At 26.1% G+C, this 24,907-nt stretch overlaps 1 protein-coding gene across 1 annotated transcript; it reads right to left on the bottom strand.

Moving 5' to 3' along the window:
• Nucleotides 1-8,427: 8,427 nt before the first annotated feature.
• Nucleotides 8,428-9,141, bottom strand: LOC112708299 (dehydration-responsive element-binding protein 2D). Its single transcript, XM_025760486.2, has one exon. It carries the CDS (start codon nucleotides 9,139-9,141, stop codon nucleotides 8,428-8,430), a length of 714 nt encoding a protein of 237 aa, XP_025616271.2.
• Nucleotides 9,142-24,907: the final 15,766 nt, after the last annotated feature.

The following is a 24,907-nucleotide window of genomic DNA, read 5'->3' as shown; positions in this document are numbered from 1 at the left end:
TACCAGAAGAAAATATCTACTCATATTTGGTTGTATTCAACGAATTTGGACTTTGGAGTATATTTATTGAATATAATTTCTTTCACAATAACTTAGTTGACTACACCTTAATATGAGTCCTCAGAATTAAAGGGACTGTTGACTTCTATGTTGTTCTTTGCCTCAAACTATTGACTTCATAATGCATTTATGCATTTATGCAAGAAAGCTGTATGTGTTATGTGTACATTTCATCATGCATTGCATGTCAATTGAGTGGCTTAAAACTCGAAAGGGGTAACGAAGCAAATACACACGGCATCTAATCAACATGATAGCTAAGTAAAGAATGTTAAATAATATGATGAACATACAGTTTTATATTATTAGAACTAATTTATAATTAATATAAACAAAATCAAAAAAGAAACAAACTTAACCGACTAATGGTTCTACAATCATGTTTTCCCTGCTAGTATATATATAAATATATAACAACTCACACGGCTTTGGTTCGGAGTTGGTATTTTGTGGTGGCTGGCTATGCTGCAATATTATGGATATCTGCCTATGTGCGGCAGAAACTCAATTCCTGAATTTTACGGGTAACAAATGGAAGCGTACGTCATATATATACATGAAGTAGTTGCTCAATACACCAATAAGTGATGCATGGTGACATGCATTGCTAACTAAATTTGTTTCTCACTGGTCAAACTCACTGCCGCCTATAACCAATTATCAATAAGAGCAATGTTAGGGCCAGCAATTTTTGTGATTGTTAGCCATCAATTAACCATCAATAATGATTTGATGGTGTGAGATTGGTGTGAGATTTCATCCAATGGCTCATCTTCCTCTACTGGTTACATGCTGGCCAAAATTCAACAAAACTGCTGATCTCCTAAACTTTTTCTATCAATAATTAGCTTTCAATTAGGTGTTTGTTATACGGCCGGCTCCTATCCTTCAACTATACTTATCTTATCTGAGTTTCTAATACAATGTCAATGTTAGATTGAGGTATGATGTATAATTTTTTTAAAATATAATATTTTATAATGTATAATTTATAAAAAATAATATGAATAATAGAAATATAAAAGTTAGGTATGTATTTTTTTTAAAAAAATATCTTTAATATATAACTTATAAGCTTTTAAGATTCGAATAAGAATAATATTTTGATTTTGACTAATTTTATAGTTGTAATTATTATTTATATTTAATTTAATTTATAGAAACATGAAATTATAGGTATATTAGTAATACAACAACATCAATAAATCCTTATCACATTAGGTAGTATGAGTAATGTAAATTATGTGGATTACATGACGTTTTCACATGACGCCAGTTAAATCTATCATATATCATGTCTATAGTAAACAAGTTTAACATTATTTATATGAAAATCTCTTTCGATCATCTCATGTATGATATTTTTTGGTCTTTTTATACTATTTGTCTCGTGTCTACCTTACATTTCATTCAACCTTTTGATCATATGCTTTGTCAATCTTTTTCTTACATGTTTAAATCAGTTGAGACGAGATTTTACCATCTCTGTAACAATAAATGCTACTCCAGTTTTCTATCTTATATATTCGTCAATTTCTTATTTTATCCATACATGTGTGACCGGTCATCCATCTCAACTTCCTTATCTCTTCCACACTTGACTTATCTTCATGCTCATTACACCATATAACATACTCGGTTTAATGGCAACACAATAAAATTAGACACGCATTACACTACTTTGACGAACTTACTTGTATCCTATGTTTTACATTATCTTCAATTTTTCTATTATTTTATATGATACACTCAAAATATTTAAATACTATTTACTGTATAGGATGCTTTCTACGATTTTTATTTTTGTATTATTATTTTCTCTCGCTCACTAAACTTACATTATTCTACATTAGTAATAACAATTAGAGAAATTATTATGGTCCTAAAATATTTTTATATGTACTCTAAAATTAATTATATTATTTATTTTTAATTCTCATGAAAATTATAATTATGATTTAAGTCCAAAAACCAAATTAAAATTTTTTATAAGAAATATAATATTTTAAAATTTTAGTGATATTAAATAAATAAAAAAGGTATATGAGTTTGAAAAATGTTAAGTGAGGAAGTTATTTTTATAATTAGATCCGACCAAGTCTTTCTTCTTCTTATGTCTTCCCTTCTTCGTCGCCTTTGATTTTTCTTTAACTAAAACTTTTGATTATCAATTCTTAAGTTGTTAAATTAATTAACTTAGTTGGATTTAGCTACTAAATAACTTAATTAATCATGTAACATTATCATATGAGTCTTTTATTTTGTAATTTTAAAGACAAAATTCTTCTTATTATTATAAGTAGAAATTTGTGATTTTCAATCTTAGAGTAGTATAATTGTGTCCTAAACTCGATTAATTAATAGCTTTTCAGTATAGATACATAAAAATTAAAAGAAAAATCATATTACACAAACTTACAAGTGGTTTTGAAACTTTTTTTGTAATTGTTATGAGATAATAATAATAATAATAATAATAATAATAATAATAATAATAATAATAATAATAATAATAATAATAAAAAGGAAGTAAGCTAGAGACTTTAACAGAATCAATCCACATACCTTATATATATAGCATTACATGTTAGTTAGTTAACAACATTTTATCAAGGAGGAACACTAAAACTTTAAAGTCACCCAAATAAATTTTATATTGAGAATAATGGAAACTCTTAATTTCTACTTGTATGACATACATAATTGATATATGGTTTATGAGCTTGAGAACACACAGCCTGTGAATTTTGAGATTAATTGTATGGTTGCATTCAAATCATAAAATTTATTCCTGTGTGTTTTGCCCTTCTTTTTCATCCTGGTGTTCTTTACTTTGCTTTAATTTATATGTCTGATTATAGAATATAGATACATACTAAGAAAGTGATTGAGGCCATATTTGATTATTAACTCACTTATCCCAAATAAAGCCTACCTTTTATGCCATCCTTGTTAGCCCCCTTGAGCTTTTAATCCCTTTCTGTTTTATAACCACATTACTAGCCTTAAGCAGAAAAACAAAATAAAAATTCCAAATTGAATCCTTGGTTAGCTTAAGATAGAAATTGTGTATAATTTAAGTGTGGGAAATTTTATGGGAACATGAATGATAAAAAAACTAGGAATTTAAATTGAATAAATTATTTGAAAATTTGGGAAGCATGCTCATGTAAAATCAAAACAATTAAAAGTCACCATGTGCAAAAAAAAAAATCAATGCACATGGGGGCAAAGTTAAATTTAATGCATGAGTTTGCAATACAAAGTGAGAAAATTTGGGCAAATAGGTTAAGACGCTTTGATCTATATAAAAGTATGTATGTTAGGTGAGATCTTAGATTAATCAAGGATTCACTTATTGGCTCACTTAACCTTATACATATACCCTTACCTCTACCTTGGCCCCATTATAACCTTAAAAAGACCTCATGATTTTTGTTTGTCTATATTCTATATTTGTTGATTAGTTAGATGAAGAACAAAGTTATAAAAAGTAAAGATAAAAAGAAGATTAGAGTGATTAACCCAATAAACACTGAGTGACTAGAGAGTAAATACAAAATCCAGTGAGGGTTCAATAGCTCATCACCATATATCTCTGCCTCAATTGTTAATTGTCTTGCAAGTTTGAAAAAAAAAATATTTTTACCTATCTCAATTGTAAAAGTGCTTTAACATTGTCTAAGGTTGGCTATGCATATATAATTCCTTGAGAATGTGAATTAATTTAACTACATGTAAGTTTTATATACAAGGGAATAATAACTAGATTTGCATGACTCATTTAGGTAGTTGCATCTAGGATAGATTGTATTGCATGAGATTCCACCACTTTACCTTACTCCTTATCTTGGATTTAGCATGAGGACATGTTATTGTTTAAGTGTGGGGAGGTTGATAAACCCATATTTTATGATATATATTGTGCTCAATTTAAGTGATTTATTCAACCCTTCACTTACTTATTCATAGAAATTGCATAAGTTTTGCTTTTCCTTCCTTATTATGTGATATATGTAAAATACATGTTTTCTATGCTTTAAAAGTAATTATTTTAATTACTCTTTATTATCATTCGATGCCGTGATTTGTGTGTTGAGTAGTTGCAGAGCTTCTAAGGCAGGAATGACTTAAAGGATGGAAAGGAAACATACAAAAATGGAAGGAAAGCACCAAATGAAGTTTTTGAAGAAACTGGCAGCGACGCAAACGCATGGATGACGCGGCCGCATTCCCAGCACGAAAAGGAAGCGACGCGACCGCGTGACCCATACGGCCGCGCGCCTTAAGCAGAACACAGATGACGCGAACGCATGATCAAAGCAAACGCATGACAAGGAAAACTCCGAATGACGCGACCGCGTGACAGATGCCACGCACCAGAAATTACAGAGAACGCTCCCAGCATTCTCTTGATTTTACTTACACTACTATCCTTAGCTCTAGTCTCCATGAGAAATACAATAGCAATTTTATCTGTTTACACAGATGCAAAAGTTTCGAACTGTTGGCTGAAGGTGGGACTTGATAAAGCCCGCCTCCTCGGCCATGGATTTATTTTCTGCTCTACCTTCCATAACTCAGTTCTTATCCGCTCCTCCAACGTTCTCCTCCCTGTCTCCACCCTTGCCTTCTTCCTTCCTTTGCTTCTTTATATTCACTGCCACTTTAATGTGCTTATCCTCTGACCATTTAGAATTAGTCAACATTAATACCTCATCTTCATCTCTTTTCCTTTTCAGGTTTAGACCGATCTCCATTTTTTTCACTAGTTGTATCTCCCACCCTGTAACTTTAGATTTTGTCCTTTGTTTTCTATTACCCCATCCTTCTTCACTTGCCAATTCGACAAAGTAATCCATTCTTTCCTCAAATATCTGCAATTTAGGATCCTTCTCTTTTATGTTTATCTCATTGATGATCGGTTTCCTATACATCCACTTTTCTAATGTCCTTTGTTGTTGTTCATATTCTTGTACCCCTTATTTCCCTTTTCCTTTACCTGTATCTATGCTTCTTTTGCCAATCTTATCCCCTCCTCCTTTAGCAAAGTTTTTTAGTATTTTTCTGATCATTCTTTGTTCTATGCCTCTTGTAGCCTTAACCAATGGGTGATGCTTGGTTACAATTTCGAATCCGTTATTATATGTTTGCTCTAGTTTTTGTTGTTTTTTATGTTGAAACGGTTTTTCTTTATCCCTGGGCAATAGGTTTTGATATATTGGGGATATCTGTATTTATAGAAGCTTTAATTTTCGTGCTTATCCTAATAGTTGGTTCAGTTTATGCATGGCGAAAAGGGGCATTAGAATGGCTTAATTATTGAATATTTAGATAATAAAAAAAAAAACATTTAGACAGTGCAGGATAACCCCAAGGAGTTGCGGGTTTTTTTCTACCAATTGGGGCCCTCCCTTCACCACCCCATGGGGATGATCTACAGGGTTCATAACTACTCCTCTTACTACAGGACGCTTACCTAGCCAACATTTAGATCTGGCTCTACCCAAAGTTTTCTAGTTTACCCCAACATTCCCCACTTGTCCGACTGTTCCTTTTCCAGCACTTTATAACTATTAACTTCTTGTTCCACTTGTTGAAGTTTCAGCCTATCTCTTTTTACCTGCTAACTAGTTTGTTTGACTCTTCTATCTTGTGTTGATTTATTTTTCATACCATCCATTAATTGAACTGGATCCACTGTATTAGTTGGCCATATATTCCTAATCAGTTCAAGGTTCCTTTTCAACCTTTCTTTCATATTTGCAATATTTTGGGCCTGTTTAGAGAAGGCCCAATATCCATTTTTCTTCCCCACGTCCTCATCTGGCGTATTTAACTAGATTATATCCTTTATTTCAGTATGTTCAGCCTCCAATCCCTGAAAATCAGGGATTTCCTGAAGAGTCCTTACCTGCTCCCTTGTCTCATTTTTCTTGTTCTCTCTCCATATTTAGTTTTACAAGAAATCTTTCTCTCTTACTTCTTGCTGCATGTTTAGATCAGCTCTGATCACACTTTCTTCTGTTTCTTGTTCTTCTTCACTCTCTCTACCCATGTTTTGATTTGCACGTGCTTGTTCTTTTTCATCCCCATTTTTCTTGTTTCTCTAACCTGAGATTCCTATTTTCATGGTTGATAATGATCGAACTTGGTTTACCCCTAAACCCGCTGAATACTTTTGTTTAGTCTGGTCCAAACAAGCCATAGCTATTGGATTCTTGTAAATTTTCCTCTCATGTCCTATTTTTCCGCAATTAAAGCAATAACATTCAGAAAGCCTTTCATACTTGAAAAAAATTCAGAGCGGTGGCTGATTCTCCCTATCCATAAAGAAGCCCGTAAGTAAAAGCTTCTTTATGTTAATCCCAACTCTGACTCTTAAAAATGTTCTTCTAAATATCCCCTCCACCAAAGGATATTCAGCTTTAGCCAGCACTCTTAGCATTTCTCCTATTAACTTTCATGTTTCTTTGTTCATATGCTTAAGTGGTATACCATGAATCTGTATCGAGAATTCCATATAGTCATGATCTACTTCAAAGACTGATTTTTCTCCCATCTATAGCCTGAGATTAAATAAATTTTCTCTAACATTCCAAGGTCCATTCTAAAGAATCTCTAACCCTTTCTTTCTATCTCTGAAACTGAATAAAATCTTTTTTAGGCCAACATTAGTGACTATCTTTCCCATATTTCTAGTAGTACATTTTTGCATGTTTTAAAGCCGATCTCCTTGTCACTGATTATCTTTCCTTACCATGTTCAAACAATCTTTCTTATATCCAAGAGCTTCTGTATTATTGAGTTTGATGACCTTACCTTCTATGGATTCCATTCTACAACTTGTTACCTTGTGTTTATATGCTTCCAGATGGCACTGTGGATCTTTGAGTATATGCTAAAATGTTGATGGAAGATTTTTTACTAGAGAAGAACCTCGCATTCTAGAAAAAGATACTCTCTTGACGAGAAAAAGTTACTCTCCTAATAAGAGACTTCGTTTATTGTAAATGTAGTTATCTACTATCTTCATCTAAAAAAAAAAACAAAAACAAATACAAGACTTTTTTTTTCTTAGTTTTTACCAATTTTTGTGAGTATTAATATTATGTTTTACATGTTTTTGTTGGCCTAGTTCACGGCCCACATTTTAAGACTCAATTTTTGGTGTTCAATTTTTTATTTTGCCCTCTGCAGTAACATGAGTTATTGCACTTTTATTATTCTCAGCACTAATTAAACAAGCTTCCCTTCATAATCCTTTCACCATTTGTCACACATCTACTGGTGGGTCACAATTAACCACCATTAACCACCATTTCTTGTGCCACCATATAACTTCTCTATATGTATAAAGAAAGCTAAAATTGATTGAAACTAATAATAATGACAAAACCCACAAATACATGACTGAAACTTTTGCAGTATTCATAAAAACCATTTATCTGGTGTACGTATATATGTTAATATAATCTTTAAAGAGAGATAAAATTGATTGAAAATTTGATATTTGAAATAGAATCTTTAAGCTTGAAAGGGCGGCTTAGAATCTAAGAGCTACCAGAATGCAGCCTTCAGCCTTCAGGAGCAGCAGAACAGGGTTATTTTAACAGGTGGCTTCATTGTGATTCAGCAACTCTAAATGCATATAATCATGAACGTTTTCTACTGATATTTCACAAAAAAAAAAAGCATAAAATTAAGCTCACAATTGATTATACTCTAAATTTTTACCAAGGAATTTTGTACTATATATGATATAATATGTACACGATTGATTCAGTATGCATGAGTAAATAATTGATCCAAGTATATATATGGTAAATATAAGGTGACATAATTATTGGCATATAAAACTTGAGCACGAGCAAGGTGGCGGTTGGGCAGGGTGAACTGATAATACACAGTAGAGACTAGTCCATAATAATCATATACAAACACAAGTATTCACACAAGACACACATTCCTTTTAGCACCACTATGGATCATCCTCTTGCACTAATTTTCACGTACAAATTAATTATTCTTTAATTTATAGAGAAGGAAGAACCACGTCCAAGTGCCCAAATAGCCACGCACGTTGAATTGTGGATTTCACTTCACTACTTATACTACTATATATATATATATATATATATATATATATATATATATATATATATATATATATATATATATATATATATATATATATATTTATTTATTTATTTATGATAGCCTTTAGATATTGTATACCATATACACTACCCCTTTCTACATGGTTTTTATGTTTATGACTTTATGTACATGATGGTATCATAACATATGGTATAAAGTAACAACTCAGCAAGTGTAGTAGTTGACAGCATTGAATGGAGATGGCTTTTACATGCACCATGGGGTGTCCCAAACACCAACATCTGCCAAGTTGGCGTTTGGGTAAATTCCAGTGGCAGCCTCTGCAGCAGCAATTACAGGGAAATCAAGGGACATGGCTGCTTCTGTCCAGATTGATTCATCAAACACAGGCAAACAATCATTCACTGATCCCCAGAACGGTCGAAGAACATCCTCCTCCTTATTGTTGGTGCTGTCCAATGGAAGGGAAGAAGACACAATGGATGAAGAATCACTGCGGTATATTGGTGGCCTAACTTGCTGATGAAGAGAGGCCACCATGGACGACGCTGTGTTGACGCTATTATTACAAGAAGAACTAATAAGTGGTGTTGCTGGTGGTGGAGTAGTAATAATATTATTAATAAGAGGGTGGTTGCGATGAATTTGGGGGGAATTACTAGAAGAAGAATGGTGATGGTGATGAAGAGGGAGATTGAGCTTAGCATCAGGGCCATAGAGCTTACGAGCAGCAGTATCATAAGCAAGAGCAGCTTCATGAGAGGTCTCAAAGGTACCAAGCCAGAGACGAGCACCACGATTGGGTTCACGGATCTCAGCAACCCATTTGCCCCAAGTTCTCTGCCTAACACCCTTATAGGTGCAGCTCGCATTCTCAGGGCCACCTTTGCCTCTCATACAACCCTTTCTGGAGCTGGCTTGTGCTGGTTTCTTCGCCTGTTTCCTCTCCTCCATTCCCATCGTCCCCGATTTCAGCATCTTCTTTTGCAGCAGCACATACACACACAAAATACTAGGATAGAAGGAAGCGTGTTGGTGGAGAGTAGAAGCAAGGAGACTGGTGGTATTTATAGTAGTGCGAATGAGTGAATAGATACATAGATAGATACATGTACCTGAGACGTGGCCCAAGGTGGGGCTATGCTGCTACTTGTCATGATAAACCAGACAGATCGTGTCCATATAACGCCTCACTGTTAATTTCTCCTATACACACTTGGCTTCTGCTTTTGTCTCGCACCAGCTCATGTGGCACTACCAATTTTAATTCTTCTTCTTTTTTAAACGAATATATCAACAAGCTAATTCATCATTATTTTTTGTGCTGGGTGAAATGAATGTAGCATGCATCAAAAAGAGTGAGAAAGGCGGTTGTTTGGATAATCCAGTCTTTATTATTGTTTTGTGTATATTTTTTGTTACTTGCATTGTGTTTTTGATGGTTTTGGATAAAACTAAAAGTTAAGAGTCAGTCGTTTAGCTAGCTATATGGTGGGAGGTAGCGGTGTGGTTTAGGAAGAAACGGTTGAAGATAAGTGCGTACAAAAATGAGAAAGGATTTCAAATAATAAAACTGCGCATATGAGAATATGCAGCCTTTATACGTGAGAACAAATAGTCACAGATGTTTCGTATGGAAGACTTTAGCATAACTCTCATACTAATATGGACCAGAGTTAACCTATATTTCACTTTTATACATCATCAATCCTGCTTATTATTATTTGAATTACTTTTTAGCAATTTATTCTTTAATTTATTAAATAATTATTAAAAAATAAAACAATTTAAAATAACAGTCTTTTTATACATTTAATATTTTTTTTTATTAAGTCCAACTAAATTGATACAAATCCAACAAAAACTAATGCTAAACATCTTTCAACTCTCTACTAACGCATATCTCGCACTCTTTAATATGAATACCTTCTTTTTTTTCGTGTTCTTATTCTCTTCTTGTGTTTTTTTCTTATCATTTTTTTATAGTTGCTGTTATTATTGTACTTTTTTTAAGAAGAATATGAGAAGGTGAAATAAAAAAGAAAAGATGAATAAAAAAAAGTGATGATAATGATAAAAAAGAGAAAGAGTTTTGAATTATACATAATTTATCAAAAAATAACACCAAAAAAGTTTTAATTGCGACATTGAAGTTTTTCAATTTTAACATTGAAATTTCTTAACCATCACACAGGTTTTTGTTAAGAGAAGAAAAAGAAGTTATTCAATTTTGACATGAAATTTTTTAATCATCATATAGATTTTTGTTAACAAGGTGAAACAAGAATTAAAAAATATGAAACAAGAAAAAAAGGAGAAAGAATGAGAATTTTAAATTATATATAATTTATCAGAAAAATAATACTAAAATTTTTAGGCGTGACATAAAAATTTTTTAATTTTGACATCAAAATTTTTTAACGGTGATATTTTCAACTAAATGATATATTTTTTTATCATTAAACCAGTTGAGTGATATTAAATTCATATATAAGAGGTTTATTATTTGTGTCATTTACAATAAATTAATGTATTTTTTATTATTCTAAAACATATTTAAACATATTAGTCTTGTCAAGATTTTAAACTTGTAATTTTTAAAATTTTTTTGTCATTTACTAAAAATTTTTGTGTTATTTTTAATTAAATGATCTATTTTGTTATTACGGAATTGATTGTATGGTACTATAATGAAGAAGAAGAGGAGTAACGAAAATTTTGAATTGTACGAAAATGACATTAATTTTTTTTAACCATGACACAGAAAATTTTTTAATGAATCGTTCAACTAATTGTGTAATATTTAATTAAAAAAAAAAAAGATGACTATGGTAATAGTGATAGTGGTGATGATAATATAGGAAGAGGAGAAAAAAAAATTAAATGACAAGAAAGAAAAGAGGTATAGAAAAAGAATGGTGGTGATGATAATGACGATAACAAGAAAAAAGAAAAAATAACAGAAGTATAAGAAAGAAGAAAAAAATTACCTAAAAAAAGTGCGCATAATATTTAATTAGACTTGATTAAAAATTTTACTTGATTGTTGAGTTAAAATAATAAATAATCTATAATTTAATTAAAATATTTTAGATAAATTACATAAATATAGATATAATACTCAATAAATCTTATGACCAAATACAAATGTATTGAGCACAAAAATAAAAAAAAAGGTTTATATATATTATTTTTTTAAATAAATAAAAAATTTTAATTAAAGAAGTATATTTTATTAATGATTATATCTTATCATGTGAGTATAAATTAAAATGGATTCTCAACAAATTTTACATAAAATATTTGAGTTCTTATTAAATTTTTATTATTTTGGAATTCTACTCAATCTGATATATCAATCTGATATATGCACTTGTACTCTTTAAGTTATGGTTTTTTATTATTTTTATTTGTTATACGATAAAGATTAACTTTTATATTAAAAAAAACTGATATTATATCTATAAAAAATTTTGATAAAATTATACAAATTTTAAAATATTATTTAAAATTGTTAAATTATCCCTCTTATTCTAACTTAACTCAAAATTAGTCACCAAAAAAACTTAACTCAAAATTATAATATTTTATTTTGAGTTTTTAACATAAAATGAGAAAATACCACATCTAACTTAAAATTTTAAAATGTTAAGTTAATGGATCTCTCATGTTATAAATTCTTCACTCTTCTTTACTTTTTTTAAAATGAGACTAATTTCAACACTTCTCACACTTGTAACAATAACACCTAATTCATTTGTTCTTTGAATTTCAGTGTCACCTCGTTTTCATCTACAATGCTGGCAGAAAATCTTTGAAGCATGTGGTGTCTTTCACTTCTACTAACGGTAACTAAAGTTGGACAATGGAAAACAACTTCCAACTCTCAATAAAAGACGTGTCTTTGAAGTGTTATTTCTTTTAAATTTAAAATTATTTATTACTTGCTCTTACAAAATTACTATCAACACTTGAAAGTTTATAAAGACTCTAAAACATATAAAAAATATAGATAATATTTTAAGTGATAAAACTAAACACATAAGACAATACAGTCTTTTCGGACGTGAAAAAACAGTCTCAATATTTCATATAAAAGACTTTAGAATAAGTAATTAAATGAAAAACTAAATTTCATTCATTCAAATGTATATGCAAAATAGTTTATTTATATTTTATTTTTACACATTATTCATCTTTCTTATTATTGCTACTTGAATTACTTTTTACTAATTTACTTTTTAATTAATTTAATATTTATAAAAAAATAAAATTAACTAAAATAATAAATTATTTATAATGTGACTTTAATATTTTTAGCTAAGTTATATAAGTATAGATATAGTACCATACTCAGTATAATTATAATTGAGTATAATAATAAAAGTCTATATATTATTTTTTAAATAATAGAGATTTTTAACTAAAGAAATATTTTTTATAATTTATTAATCACTGGTTAATTAGTGTCTTATGGTTTATTAATGAGTGTATCTTATCATTTGAGTATATATATATAAATTGATTCTCATCAAATTTTATATCAGATATTTTAATTTTTAATAATTTTTGTTACATTAAAATTTTCTGATTATTACTTTTGCCAAACAGTTTAATTTCATCACTTACAATAAAATATTTAATATGCATACAAAAAATTCTTAATAAATTTAATTATATGATAATTAAATTTTTAATAAATATTATTATAAAAATATTAGTCTATTATTCATAGAATATCTTAAAAATTTTTAAAATAATAAAAATTTATTAAAAATCAAAGTGCCAAAATATAATTTTTTAAAAAAATTAATTTTAAATATTTACTACCTATCAATATGAGAATTGCTTGTGCTATTTGATAAATTTTTTTAGAATTCTGTTCCTATTTAATATATGCACTTGTGTTCATAGCTTATGACTTATTATTATTTTTTTATTGAATGTTAAAAAATTTTTTTAAGAAAAAATAAAATTTATATTATACCTATAAAAATTAATTTCAGTTAATAAGTTATCTGAATGTTAACAAATTATTTAAAATTATCAAATTATACCCTACCATTGTTTAGTTATTTTACACTTAGTCTTTACGCTTTCATATGGTTCTCACCAACAATGATTATAAAAATTACTTAAACCTAGGGTGTCATTTATTTTCACTATCAAATACGAACAACTTCTAAATCCAAATAAAAGAATAATGTGTTACCGCTGATACTTCTCTTGAATCTAAGATTGAGAAAAAAATATCAATTAGCTGTTCATAAAAAGGATAAAACAGAGATTATAATTAATACTTAGAAAACTCAATATATCACCTGATACTTTTCCTGAATTTAGGACTGATAAAAAATACCAATTACCTACTCAACATAAATTAGAGAGTATGATCATTTCTAATACTTCTCCTGAATTCAATACTTACAAAAAAAATCAATTATTTGTTCATAAAAAAAATCAAAGATTATGATCAACATTTAAAAATTTAATTTGTCATTTTGATACTTTTCTTGAATTCAAGACTGATAAAAAATATCAATTACTTAATCGTTAAAAAGATAAATCAGAGAATATACTTCTTTAGAATTTAATACTGACAACAAAATATCAATTACATGTTCATAAAAAAGATAAACCAAAAATTATGATTAACATTTAAGAATTCAGTGTGTCATCATTAATATTTCTCCTAACTCTAAAACTGACAACAAATATCAATTATCTACTCATAAAAAAGATAAATCAAATATTATGATTAATAAGAACTCAGTGCACCACTGACATTCTTCTCTTGAATTTAAGATTGACAAAAAAAATATCGCTCATAAATAAGATAAACAAAAAATTATGATTAACACTTAGAAACTCATGAAAGGCCTTAAAAGATAATTACGTGAAAAAAAATAAAAATAAATAAATAATAAAACTTCACGTGCCGCATGAGAGTTGAGACAACGCAGTCTTTTGTATTAGTAAAAATAAACAGTCACAGGTGTTTTATATATGGTAGATTGCAGAATAAGTAGAAAAAAGAAAAACATTTCACATATTTAGAATAATAAAAATAAAAAAGGTTTAATTATTCTGTTGGTTTTTATATTTTTACAAAATTTTTAATTAAGTCTTTGTACTTTTTTTCTTTAATTTGAGTCATTGCAGTAATTTTTTTTAATTGGATTTCTATATTTTTTTATTTGGGTTTTTTCACTAATTTTTTTTAGTTAGATCCCTATACAATTAAACTAATTACTACCAAGAGGGACCTAATTGAAAAAAAAATGGTACAGAGACCTAATTAAAAGAAAAAAAAAGTATTGAGACTTAATTGAAAATTTTACAAAATTATAAAGACCAATAGAATAATTAAACCAACAAAAAAACTAAATCTAATACATCTAAACTTAGAAATGAATAGAAATCTCATCTTATACATTATCCATCTTATGGATTATTACTTGAATTATTATTTAGTATTTTGTTTTTTAATTTATTAAATATTTATAAAAAATAAAAATTAAAATAATAAAAATAATAAAAAATTTATAATTAAATTAAAAAGTTTTTGCTAAATTATTATATAAATAAGGGTACAGTAATTATATTTGGTATAACTTCTATTGCATACAATGTTTTGAGTACAAAAAATCTAAAAAAAAATAGTCTATATATTATTATTTTTTAATTAAAGAAATATATTTTATAATTCATTAACAATAGATTAGTTTGTTTTTATCCTAATTTAAGTGGTACTTGTTATCTATATTTGTTCTTATCGCTCTATATTTTTTTTATTAATTGTATGAGAACGTTCTATTTTAAATAGTTGTTTAGGTCTTTTATTAATAAAAAACTTAATCAATAATTAATTAATGTATTATGATTACTTAGTTAATGTATTTTATTATGTTGTTGTAGGAATTATTATCTAAATATTTTAAATTAATCTTTTTATACGTTTTAATTTAACTTAACTCGATATATCTTATTTCTAATTTATAATTTTTTTCATTTATACCACCTTTTTTTATCAACAATACATGTAGTTATTATTTAAATCGTCAAATGTAAAATACTTAAGTTAGAACGAATAACCTCTAACTCCGAATAAAAAACACCCTAAATCTAAGACTGATAACGAATATTTTGTATGTAAATAAGATGAACTGGAAATTAAAATGGGAAGTTATCATCAACACCTATAAAAAATTTTGAAAAAGAAACTCTACCAAAACTGCAGCTTTTTAAGATGAAGAAGTCAATAATCTTTTTTGGTTTACTTTTAATACCACCAAAAAATTAAAAAATTTATAGAAAATGTGTGAAGGGTATTTAACTAGTTTTAAATAAAAATAAAATTTACTTAAAATATTATAATTTAAATTAATTTAAAAAAGTACTCACTTATATTAAATAGATACCTCAAATATAATAAACAAAACAATTAAATTTTATTCGAGATAATACATACTTAATATGAGTGTGTTGCTAAAATGCACCTATTTTTAGTGTTTTATTCAAGTTTTACACTTTACAAGTAATAAATTTATTTTTATGAATTAAATATAAAGTTTAATTTTCATGCTATAAAACTTTTATATAATGATCCAATTATATGTAAAGGTGAAAATTAATCGAGTAAATTTTGATTTTGACAAATTTGATTCATGTGGTAAATATATAGCTAAAGCCTAGGTCTAATAAATTTATGAGTCTATTTAAAATATTTATTTGGTGAATTACAACTTAAAGAATCTAAATTAATATTAAATATATTTTATAATTTTTAATTTTTATATAAATTTTTTAAAATTATCGAACTATCCCTCTTATTCTAATTTAACTCAAAATTATAATATTCTATTTGTATTCTCTAATAACGTATCTTTACAGTGTTATTTTTTTAAAAATTAAAAATTATCTATTACCTACTCCTACAAGAATACGATCAATACTTGAAAGTTCATAAAGAACTTTAAAGATAAAAGCATATAAAAAATAAAAAAAATAACATTCCAAACGATAAAATTGAACACATAAGACAATACAATTTTTTTGAGCGTGAAAAAATAGTCTCAGTGTTTCACTTACTACTTGAATTATTTTTTACTAACTTACTTTTAATTAATTTAATATTTATAAAAAAATGAACTAAAATAATAAATTATTTATAACGTGACTTTAATATTTTAGTTAAGTTACATAAGTATAGACTCAGTACAACTATAATCGAGTATAATGATATAGAGTACAAAAATTAAAAAAAATATATATTATTTTTTTTAAATAATAGAGATTTTTAACTAAAGAAATATTTTTTATAATTCATTGATCACTGGCTAATTAGTGTATTATAGTTTATTAACGAGGATATCTTATTATTTGAGTATATATTTAAATTGATTCTCATTAAATTTTACATATTTTAATTTTTAATAATTTTTTTATATTAAAAATTTCTAATTATTGCTTTTGTTAAACAATTTAATTTCATCACTTACAATAAAATATTTAATATGCATATAAAAAATTCTTAACAAATTTAATTATATGATAATTAAATTTTTAATAAATACCATTATAAAAATATTAGTATGTTATTCACAGAATATTTCCAAAGATTTTAAAGTAATAAAAATTAAAGTGCCAAACATATTTTTTTTTTAAGAATTAATTTTGGATATTTACTATTTATCATATAAGATGAGAATTATTTGTGCTACTTTTATAATTTTTTCTTTAGAATTTTGCTCTAATTTAATATATGCATTTGTATTCTTAGCTTATAACTTCTTATTATTTTTTTATTAAATGTTAAATATTATTTTTTATGAAAAAATAAAATTTATATTATACCTATAAAAAATTAATTTCAGTTAATAAATTATCTAAATGTTAAAAAATTATTTAAAATTATCAAATCATACTCCACTCTTCTTCGATTCTTTTATAATTAGTCTTTATACTTGTCTCATGATTCTCACCAACAATAATTGTAAAAATTATTTAAATCTATGATGTCATTTATTTTTATTATCAAACACTGAAATTGGTTAAATATCAACAATTTTTAAATCCCAATAAAAAAACAGTGCGTTACCATTGATATTTCTCCTAAATCCAAGATTGACAAAAAAATATCAATTACATGTTCATAAAAAAAATAAATTAAAGATGATCAATACTTAAAAATTCAATATATCACCCTGATACTTCTCCGAATTCAAGATTGATAAGAAATATTAATTATCTACTCATTAAAAAGATAAACTAGAGAATATGATTACTCTTAATACTTCTCCTGAATCCAAAACTGATAACAAAAAAAATAAATATCAATTACATGTTCATAAAAAAAATAAAATAGAGATCATGATCAACACTTAAAAATTCAGTATGTCACCCTAATACTTCTCCTAAATTCAAGATCGACAAAAAATATTAATTACTTATTCATTAAAAAGATAAATTAGAGAATATTATCACTCCTGATACTTCTCCTTGAATTTAAGATTGACAAAAAAAAATATCAATTTCATAAAGAAGATAAACAAGAGATTATCATTAATATTTGAGAATTCATTGTGTCACCGTTGATACTTCTTTTAAATCTAAAACTGACAAAAAATATTAATTATCTACTCATAAAAGAGATAAATCAGCCATTATAATCAATAAGAATTCAGTGTGCCACTGGTACTTCTTTTGAATTTAAAATTGACAAAAAAAATATCAATTATCTGATCATAAAAAAATAAACTAAGAGTTATGATCAATGCTTAAAAATTTATAAAAATATATTCTTTCGCATTAGTGAAAATAAATAGTCACAGTTATTTCTTATTGAGGACTTCAGAACCAAAAAACAACCCAAATTCTATGTACTTAGATTCATATTTAGAACTAAAAATTTAGAATAATAAAAAGAAAAAAAACGAGCTTAGGAATTAATAAAAACCTCATTTTATATGCTATCTATCTTGTGGATTATTACTTTAATTATTAATTATTATTTATTTTTTAATTTATTAAATATTTATAAAAAAATAAAAATTAAATTAATTAAAATAATAAAATATTTATAATTTAATTAAAAAGTTTTACCTAAATTATTACATAAATAAGGGTACACTATCTATATTTAGTATAACTATAATTGTATACAATGTTTGGAGTACGAAAGTTTAAAAAAAATGGTTTATATATTATCATTTTTTAATTAAAAAATATATTTTATGATAAATTAACAATAAATTAGTTTGTTTTGATGCTAATTTAAGTGATAGTTATTATGTATATTTATTTTTATCATTTTGTATTTTTTATATTTTTTTATTGATGATGCGAGAACATTTCATTTTAAAATTTTAAAATAGTTATTGTTTAGGTCTTTTGTTAATAAAAAATTTGATCAATAATTAATTAATGTATTATGATTATTTAGTTAATGTATCTTATTACGTTGTTAAAGGAATTACTATCTAAATAATTTAAATTAATTTTTTATATGTTTTAATTTAACTTAACTCTATATATCTTACTTCTAATTCCTAATTTTTTTCCACCTATGTCACCTACTCTCACCAACAAGTAGGACTAAAATTCTGGAAGTGAGTTAAGCCCGCTCATTAATTATTTCGAACTCGACTCCTTAATAGCTCGATAAGCTAAGTTCGTGAGCTAGTGAACCAAGTTTGAGTTTGAAATTGAGCTCATAAATTAAATGAGTCGAATTTGAGTTTGAATAAGCTCAGCTTATTAGCTCGTGAACTTACTCGATTATATATATTAATGATATTAATTATTTAAAATTTTATATTTTTTTACATATAATTTTGATGTAGGACATAAATAAAAAATTTATAATTTATTGATAGATAATAATATATAAAATTGATCTTTTAAAATATTGTTAAAATATATAAGTTATAATTTATTAATATAGAATTATAGATTATGTATTTATGTTTCTATTATTTGAGTCAGCTTGTGAGCTCGAGGTAGCTCGTGAGCTTGAGCCAACTCGTGAGCTTTCGGTGAGTCGAGTTTGAGCTTAAGAAATAAGTTCGATTGTTAATGAGTCCAGCTTGAGTTTGGTCTAGCTTGACTCAACTCGACTCACTTCCAACCCTACCAACAATGGGGATGCTCCTATAAAGACGCTTAAAACGTTTTTTTTGTAAAACGCTTACGTTTCGCATTATTATTGGATGTATTAATGAACCGGTTATTTTAAATTTTTTAATAAATTAGAATAAAACCAATTGCTTTTATAACAATAACAATAAACCCAATTTTTTTAGAGATTTAATTATATTTTTAAATTTTTAGAGATTTAAATGTCTACAAAATAAAAAGTAGGAATATATTTGTCTTTTATCAAAAAGTTTAAAAGTATTCGCCTTAGTGCTTTATTAAAAATTATAATACAAACAATTGGGTTTATTATTATTGTTAAAATAAATCGATTTTGTTTTGATTTATTAAAAAATAAATTATTAACCAATTTAATAAAAATATCCAATAATAACATGACACATATAAACGTCTTTAAAAAAGGACATTTTTTGTATCTTTATTAAAGTGACCTCCACCAACAATACATGTACTTATTACTTAAACCATGAGATATAGAATATTTAAGTTAGAATGAATAATTTCTAAAAGAACACCCTAACTCTAAGACTGACAACGAATATCTTGAACGTAAATAAGATGAACCGGAAATTAAAACTCAAAGTTATCATAGACATTCATGAAGGATTTTGAGAAAGAAGTTCAACCACAACTACAACTTCTTAAGATCAAGAAATCGTTGACTTTTTTTAGTAACTTCATTGTTACTACTTCTAATACCACAAAAAAATTAAAAAATTTATAGAACATGTGTGAAGAGTATTTAAATAGTCTTAAACTAAAAATAAAATTTACTCAAAATATTATAATTTTAAATTAATTTAAAAATGTATTCAATCGTACTAAATAGATTCTTCAGACATAATAAACAATAAAAATTAAATTTTATACAAAACAATACATACTTAATATGAGTGTATTGCTAAAAAGTATCTATTTTTAGTGTTTTACTCAACTTGCAACTTGCAAGTAATTAATTTATTTGTATGAATTAGATATAAAATTTAATTTCAATGCATATAAAATTTTATATAATGATCCAATTATATGTAAGGATGAATTGAGTAAAGTTTTGGTTTAGATAAATTTGACTAATGTTGCAACATTACAATAAAGGCGGAAAATAGCAGTCGGTGGACTTGGATACCGGCTGAACAGTGAAAATCGCTGCCAAATTAGACATATATATCTTTAAGATTCAGTAGATTATCCTATCTTCTTGGCGCCAACAAAAGCAGGAGTAGAGGCGCGAAACACACATGCTGAAGAACCCGCCCTCCGTGTGTTGCAATATTAGCGGCTACTGCATCAACAAACGTGGCTAATTGGAAGTTTATCATTTTTCAATTTTTCAATTTCATTTTATATCTTATAATCATTAAATTTTTGTTCATAATATATATAGGCGTTTTAGCTAATAGACTCCTGAAAAATCGATTTAATAAAATGAATTCAAACCTAAAATGAGCTAAGTCATGAGTCCCGTCCAAATAGTCTAGTTCACTTTTATTTTTAATATATATATTTTTTTAGATGATTATTTATGTAATTAATAAAAAAATAATTATTTTTTATTGTGACTTTAGTAAATTAGATGAATGTATAAATTTATTTTTTATTAATGGTATATCAAAAATTCTTTTTTTTTTTGATGAACATAATATATTAAAATTAAATTCTTATATGTGATGAAAAATATTTTAGAAAAAAATTTGTGTACGCTAATCTTTTTTATATCCCATTATATATTATTAGTGTATAAAAAGACACTAATGTATTTACCTATTGATTTACTTTAATTTTTTAAAAGTATTCGGCTTAGATCGTGTAATTTGATCGGATCAAACTGGGGTTAATAATTATAATGCAAATAATTTATTATTGTTAAAATAAATCGATTTTGTTTTGATTTATTAAAAAATAAATTATTAACCAATTTAATAAAAATATCCAATAATAACATGACACATATAAACGTCTTTAAAGAAAGACATTTTTAGTATCTTTGTTAAAATGACCTCCACCAACAATACATGTACTTATTACTTAAACCATGAGATATATAATATTTAAGTTAGAATGAATAATTTCTAAAAGAACACCCTAAATCTAAGACTGACAACGAATATCTTGAATGTAAATAAGATGGAACCGGAAATTAAAACTCAAAGTTATCATAGACATTCATCAAGGATTTTGAAAAAGAAGTTCAACCACAACTACAACTTCTTAAAGATCAAGAAATCGTTGACTTTTTTTAGTAACTTCATTGTTATTACTTCTAATACCACAAAAAAATTAAAAAATTTATAGAGCATGTGTGAAGAGTATTTAAATAGTTTTAAACTAAAAATAAAGTTTACTCAAAATATCATAATTTTAAATTAATTTAAAAATGTACTCAATCGTACTAAATAGATTCTTCAGACATAATAAACAACAAAAATTAAATTTTATACGAAACAATACATACTTAATATGAGTGTATTGCTAAAAAATATCTATTTTTAGTGTTTTACTCAACTTGCAACTTGCAAGTAATTAATTTATTTGTATAAATTAGATATAAAATTTAATTTCAATGCATATAAAAATTTTATATAATGATCCAATTATATGTAAGGATGAATTGAGTAAAGTTTTGGTTTAGATAAATTTGACTAATATTGCAACATTACAATAAAGGTGGAAAATAGCAGTCGGTGGGCTTGGATACCGGCTGAACAGTGAAAATCGCTGCCAAATTAGACATATATATCTTTAAGATTCAGTAGATTATCCTATCGTCTTAGCGCCAACAAAAGCAGGAGTAGAGGCGCGAAACACACATGCTGAAGAACCCGCCCTCCGTGTGTTGCAATATTAGCCGCTACCGCATCAACAAACGTGGCTAATTGGAAGTTTATCATTTTTCAATTTTTCAATTTCATTTTATATCTTATAACCATTAATTTTTTTTTCATAAATTATATAGGCGTTTTAGCTAATAGACTGCTGAAAAATCGATTTAATAAAATGAGTCCAAACCTAAAATGAGCTAAGTCATGAGTCCCGTCCAAATAGTCTAGTTCACTTTTATTTTTAATATATATATATATATTTTTTAGATGATTATCTATGTAATTAATAAAAAAATAATTATTTTTTATTGTGATTTTAGTAAATTAGATGAATGTATAAATTTATTTTTATTAATGGTATATCAAAAATTCTTTTTTTTTTTGATGAACATGATATATTAAAATTAAATTCTTATATTTGATGAAAAATATTTTAGAAAAAAAAATGTGTACGCTAATTTTTTTTATATCCCATTATATATTATTAGTGTATAAAAAGACACTAATTTATTTACCTATTGATTTACCTTATTTTTTAAATGTGTTTTTAAGTATTAAAAATAAAATTAGTTAGGAATATATTTGTCTTTTATCAAAAAGTTTAAAAGTATTCGGCTTAGATCGTGTAATTTGATCGGATCAAACCGGGGTTAATAATTATAATACAAATAATTTATTATTGTTAAAATAAATCGATTTTGTTTTGATTTATTAAAAAATAAATTGTTAACCAATTTAATAAAAATATCCAATAATAACATGACGCATATAAACGTCTTTAAAAAAAGACATTTTTAGTATCTTTGTTAAAGTGACCTCCACCAACAATACATGTACTTGTTACTTAAACCATGAGATATATAATATTTAAGTTAGAATGAATAATTTCTAAAAGAACACCTTAACTCTAAGACTGACAACGAATATCTTGAATGTAAATAAGATGGAACTGGAAATTAAAACTCAAAGTTATCATAGACATTCATAAAGAATTTTGAAAAAGAAGTTCAACCACAACTACAACTTCTTAAGATCAAGAAATCGTTGACTTTTTTTAGTAACTTCATTGTTACTACTTCTAATACCACACAAAAATTAAAAAATTTATAGAGCATGTGTGAAGAGTATTTAAATAGTTTTAAACTAAAAATAAAGTTTACTCAAAATATTATAATTTTAAATTAATTTAAAAATGTACACAATCGTATTAAATAGATTATTCAGACATAATAAACAACAAAAATTAAATTTTATACGAAACAATACATACTTAATGTGAGTGTATTGCTAAAAAGTATCTATTTTTAGTGTTTTACTCAATTTGCAACTTGCAAGTAATTAATTTATTTGTATGAATTAGATATAAAATTTAATTTCAATGCATATAAAATTTTATATAATGATCCAATTATATGTAAGGATGAATTGAGTAAAGTTTTGGTTTAGATAAATTTGACTAATGTTGCAACATTACAATAAAGGAGGAAAATAGCAGTCGGTGGGCTTGGATACCGGCTGAACAGTGAAAATCGCTGCCAATTTAGACATATATATCTTTAAGATTCAGTAGATTATCCTATCGTCTTGGCGCCAGCAAAAGCAGGAGTAGAGGCGCGAAACACACATGCTGAAGAACCCGCCCTCCGTGTGTTGCAATATTAGCGGCTACTGCATCAACAGACATGGCTAATTGGAAGTTTATCATTTTTCAATTTTTCAATTTCATTTTATATCTTATAACCATTAAATTTTTTTTCATAAATTATATAGGCTTTTTAGCTAATAGACTCCTGAAAAATCGATTTAATAAAATGAGTCTAAACCTAAAACGAGTTAAGTCATGAGTCCCGTCTAAATAGTCTAATTCACTTTTATTTTTAATATATATATATATTTTTAGATGATTATTTATGTAATTAATAAAAAAAAATTTATTTTTTATTGTGACTTTAGTTAATTAGATGAATGTATAAATTTATTTTTTATTAATGGTATATCAAAAAAATTTTTTTTTGATGAACATGATATATTAAAATTAAATTCTTATATATGATGAAAAATATTTTAGAAAAAAAATGTGTACGCTAATCTTTTTTATATCTCATTATATATTATTAGTGTATAAAAAGACACTAATGTATTTACCTATTGATTTACTTTATTATTTAAATGTATTTTTAAGTATTAAAAATAAAATTAGTTAGAAATATATTTGTCTTTTATCAAAAAGTTTAAAAGTATTCGGTTTAGATTGTGTAATTTGATCGAATCAAACCGGGGTTAATAATTATAATACAAACAATTGGGTTTATTATTATTGTTAAAATAAATCGATTTTGTTTTGATTTATTAAAAAATAAATTATTAACCAATTTAATAAAAATATACAATAATAACATGACACATATAAACGTCTTTAAAAAAAAGACATTTTTCGTATCTTTATTAAAGTGACCTCCACCAACAATATATGTACTTATTACTTAAATCATGAGATATAGAATATTTAAGTTAGAATGAATAATTTCTAAAAGAACACCCTAACTCTAAGACTGACAACGAATATCTTGAATTTAAATAAGATGAACTGGAAATTAAAACTCAAAGTTATCATAGACATTCATGAAGGATTTTGAAAAAGAAGTTCAACCACAACTACAACTTCTTAAGATCAAGAAATCGTTGACTTTTTTTAGTAACTTCATTGTTACTACTTCTAATACCACAAAAAAATTAAAAAATTTATAGAG

Source organism: Arachis hypogaea, chromosome 8 (assembly GCF_003086295.3).
Source record: "Arachis hypogaea cultivar Tifrunner chromosome 8, arahy.Tifrunner.gnm2.J5K5, whole genome shotgun sequence".
NCBI classification, from domain to species: Eukaryota; Viridiplantae; Streptophyta; class Magnoliopsida; order Fabales; family Fabaceae; genus Arachis; species Arachis hypogaea.
Note: the sequence above shows the minus strand (reverse complement) of the source record. Positions and strands in the feature narration are given on the sequence as shown.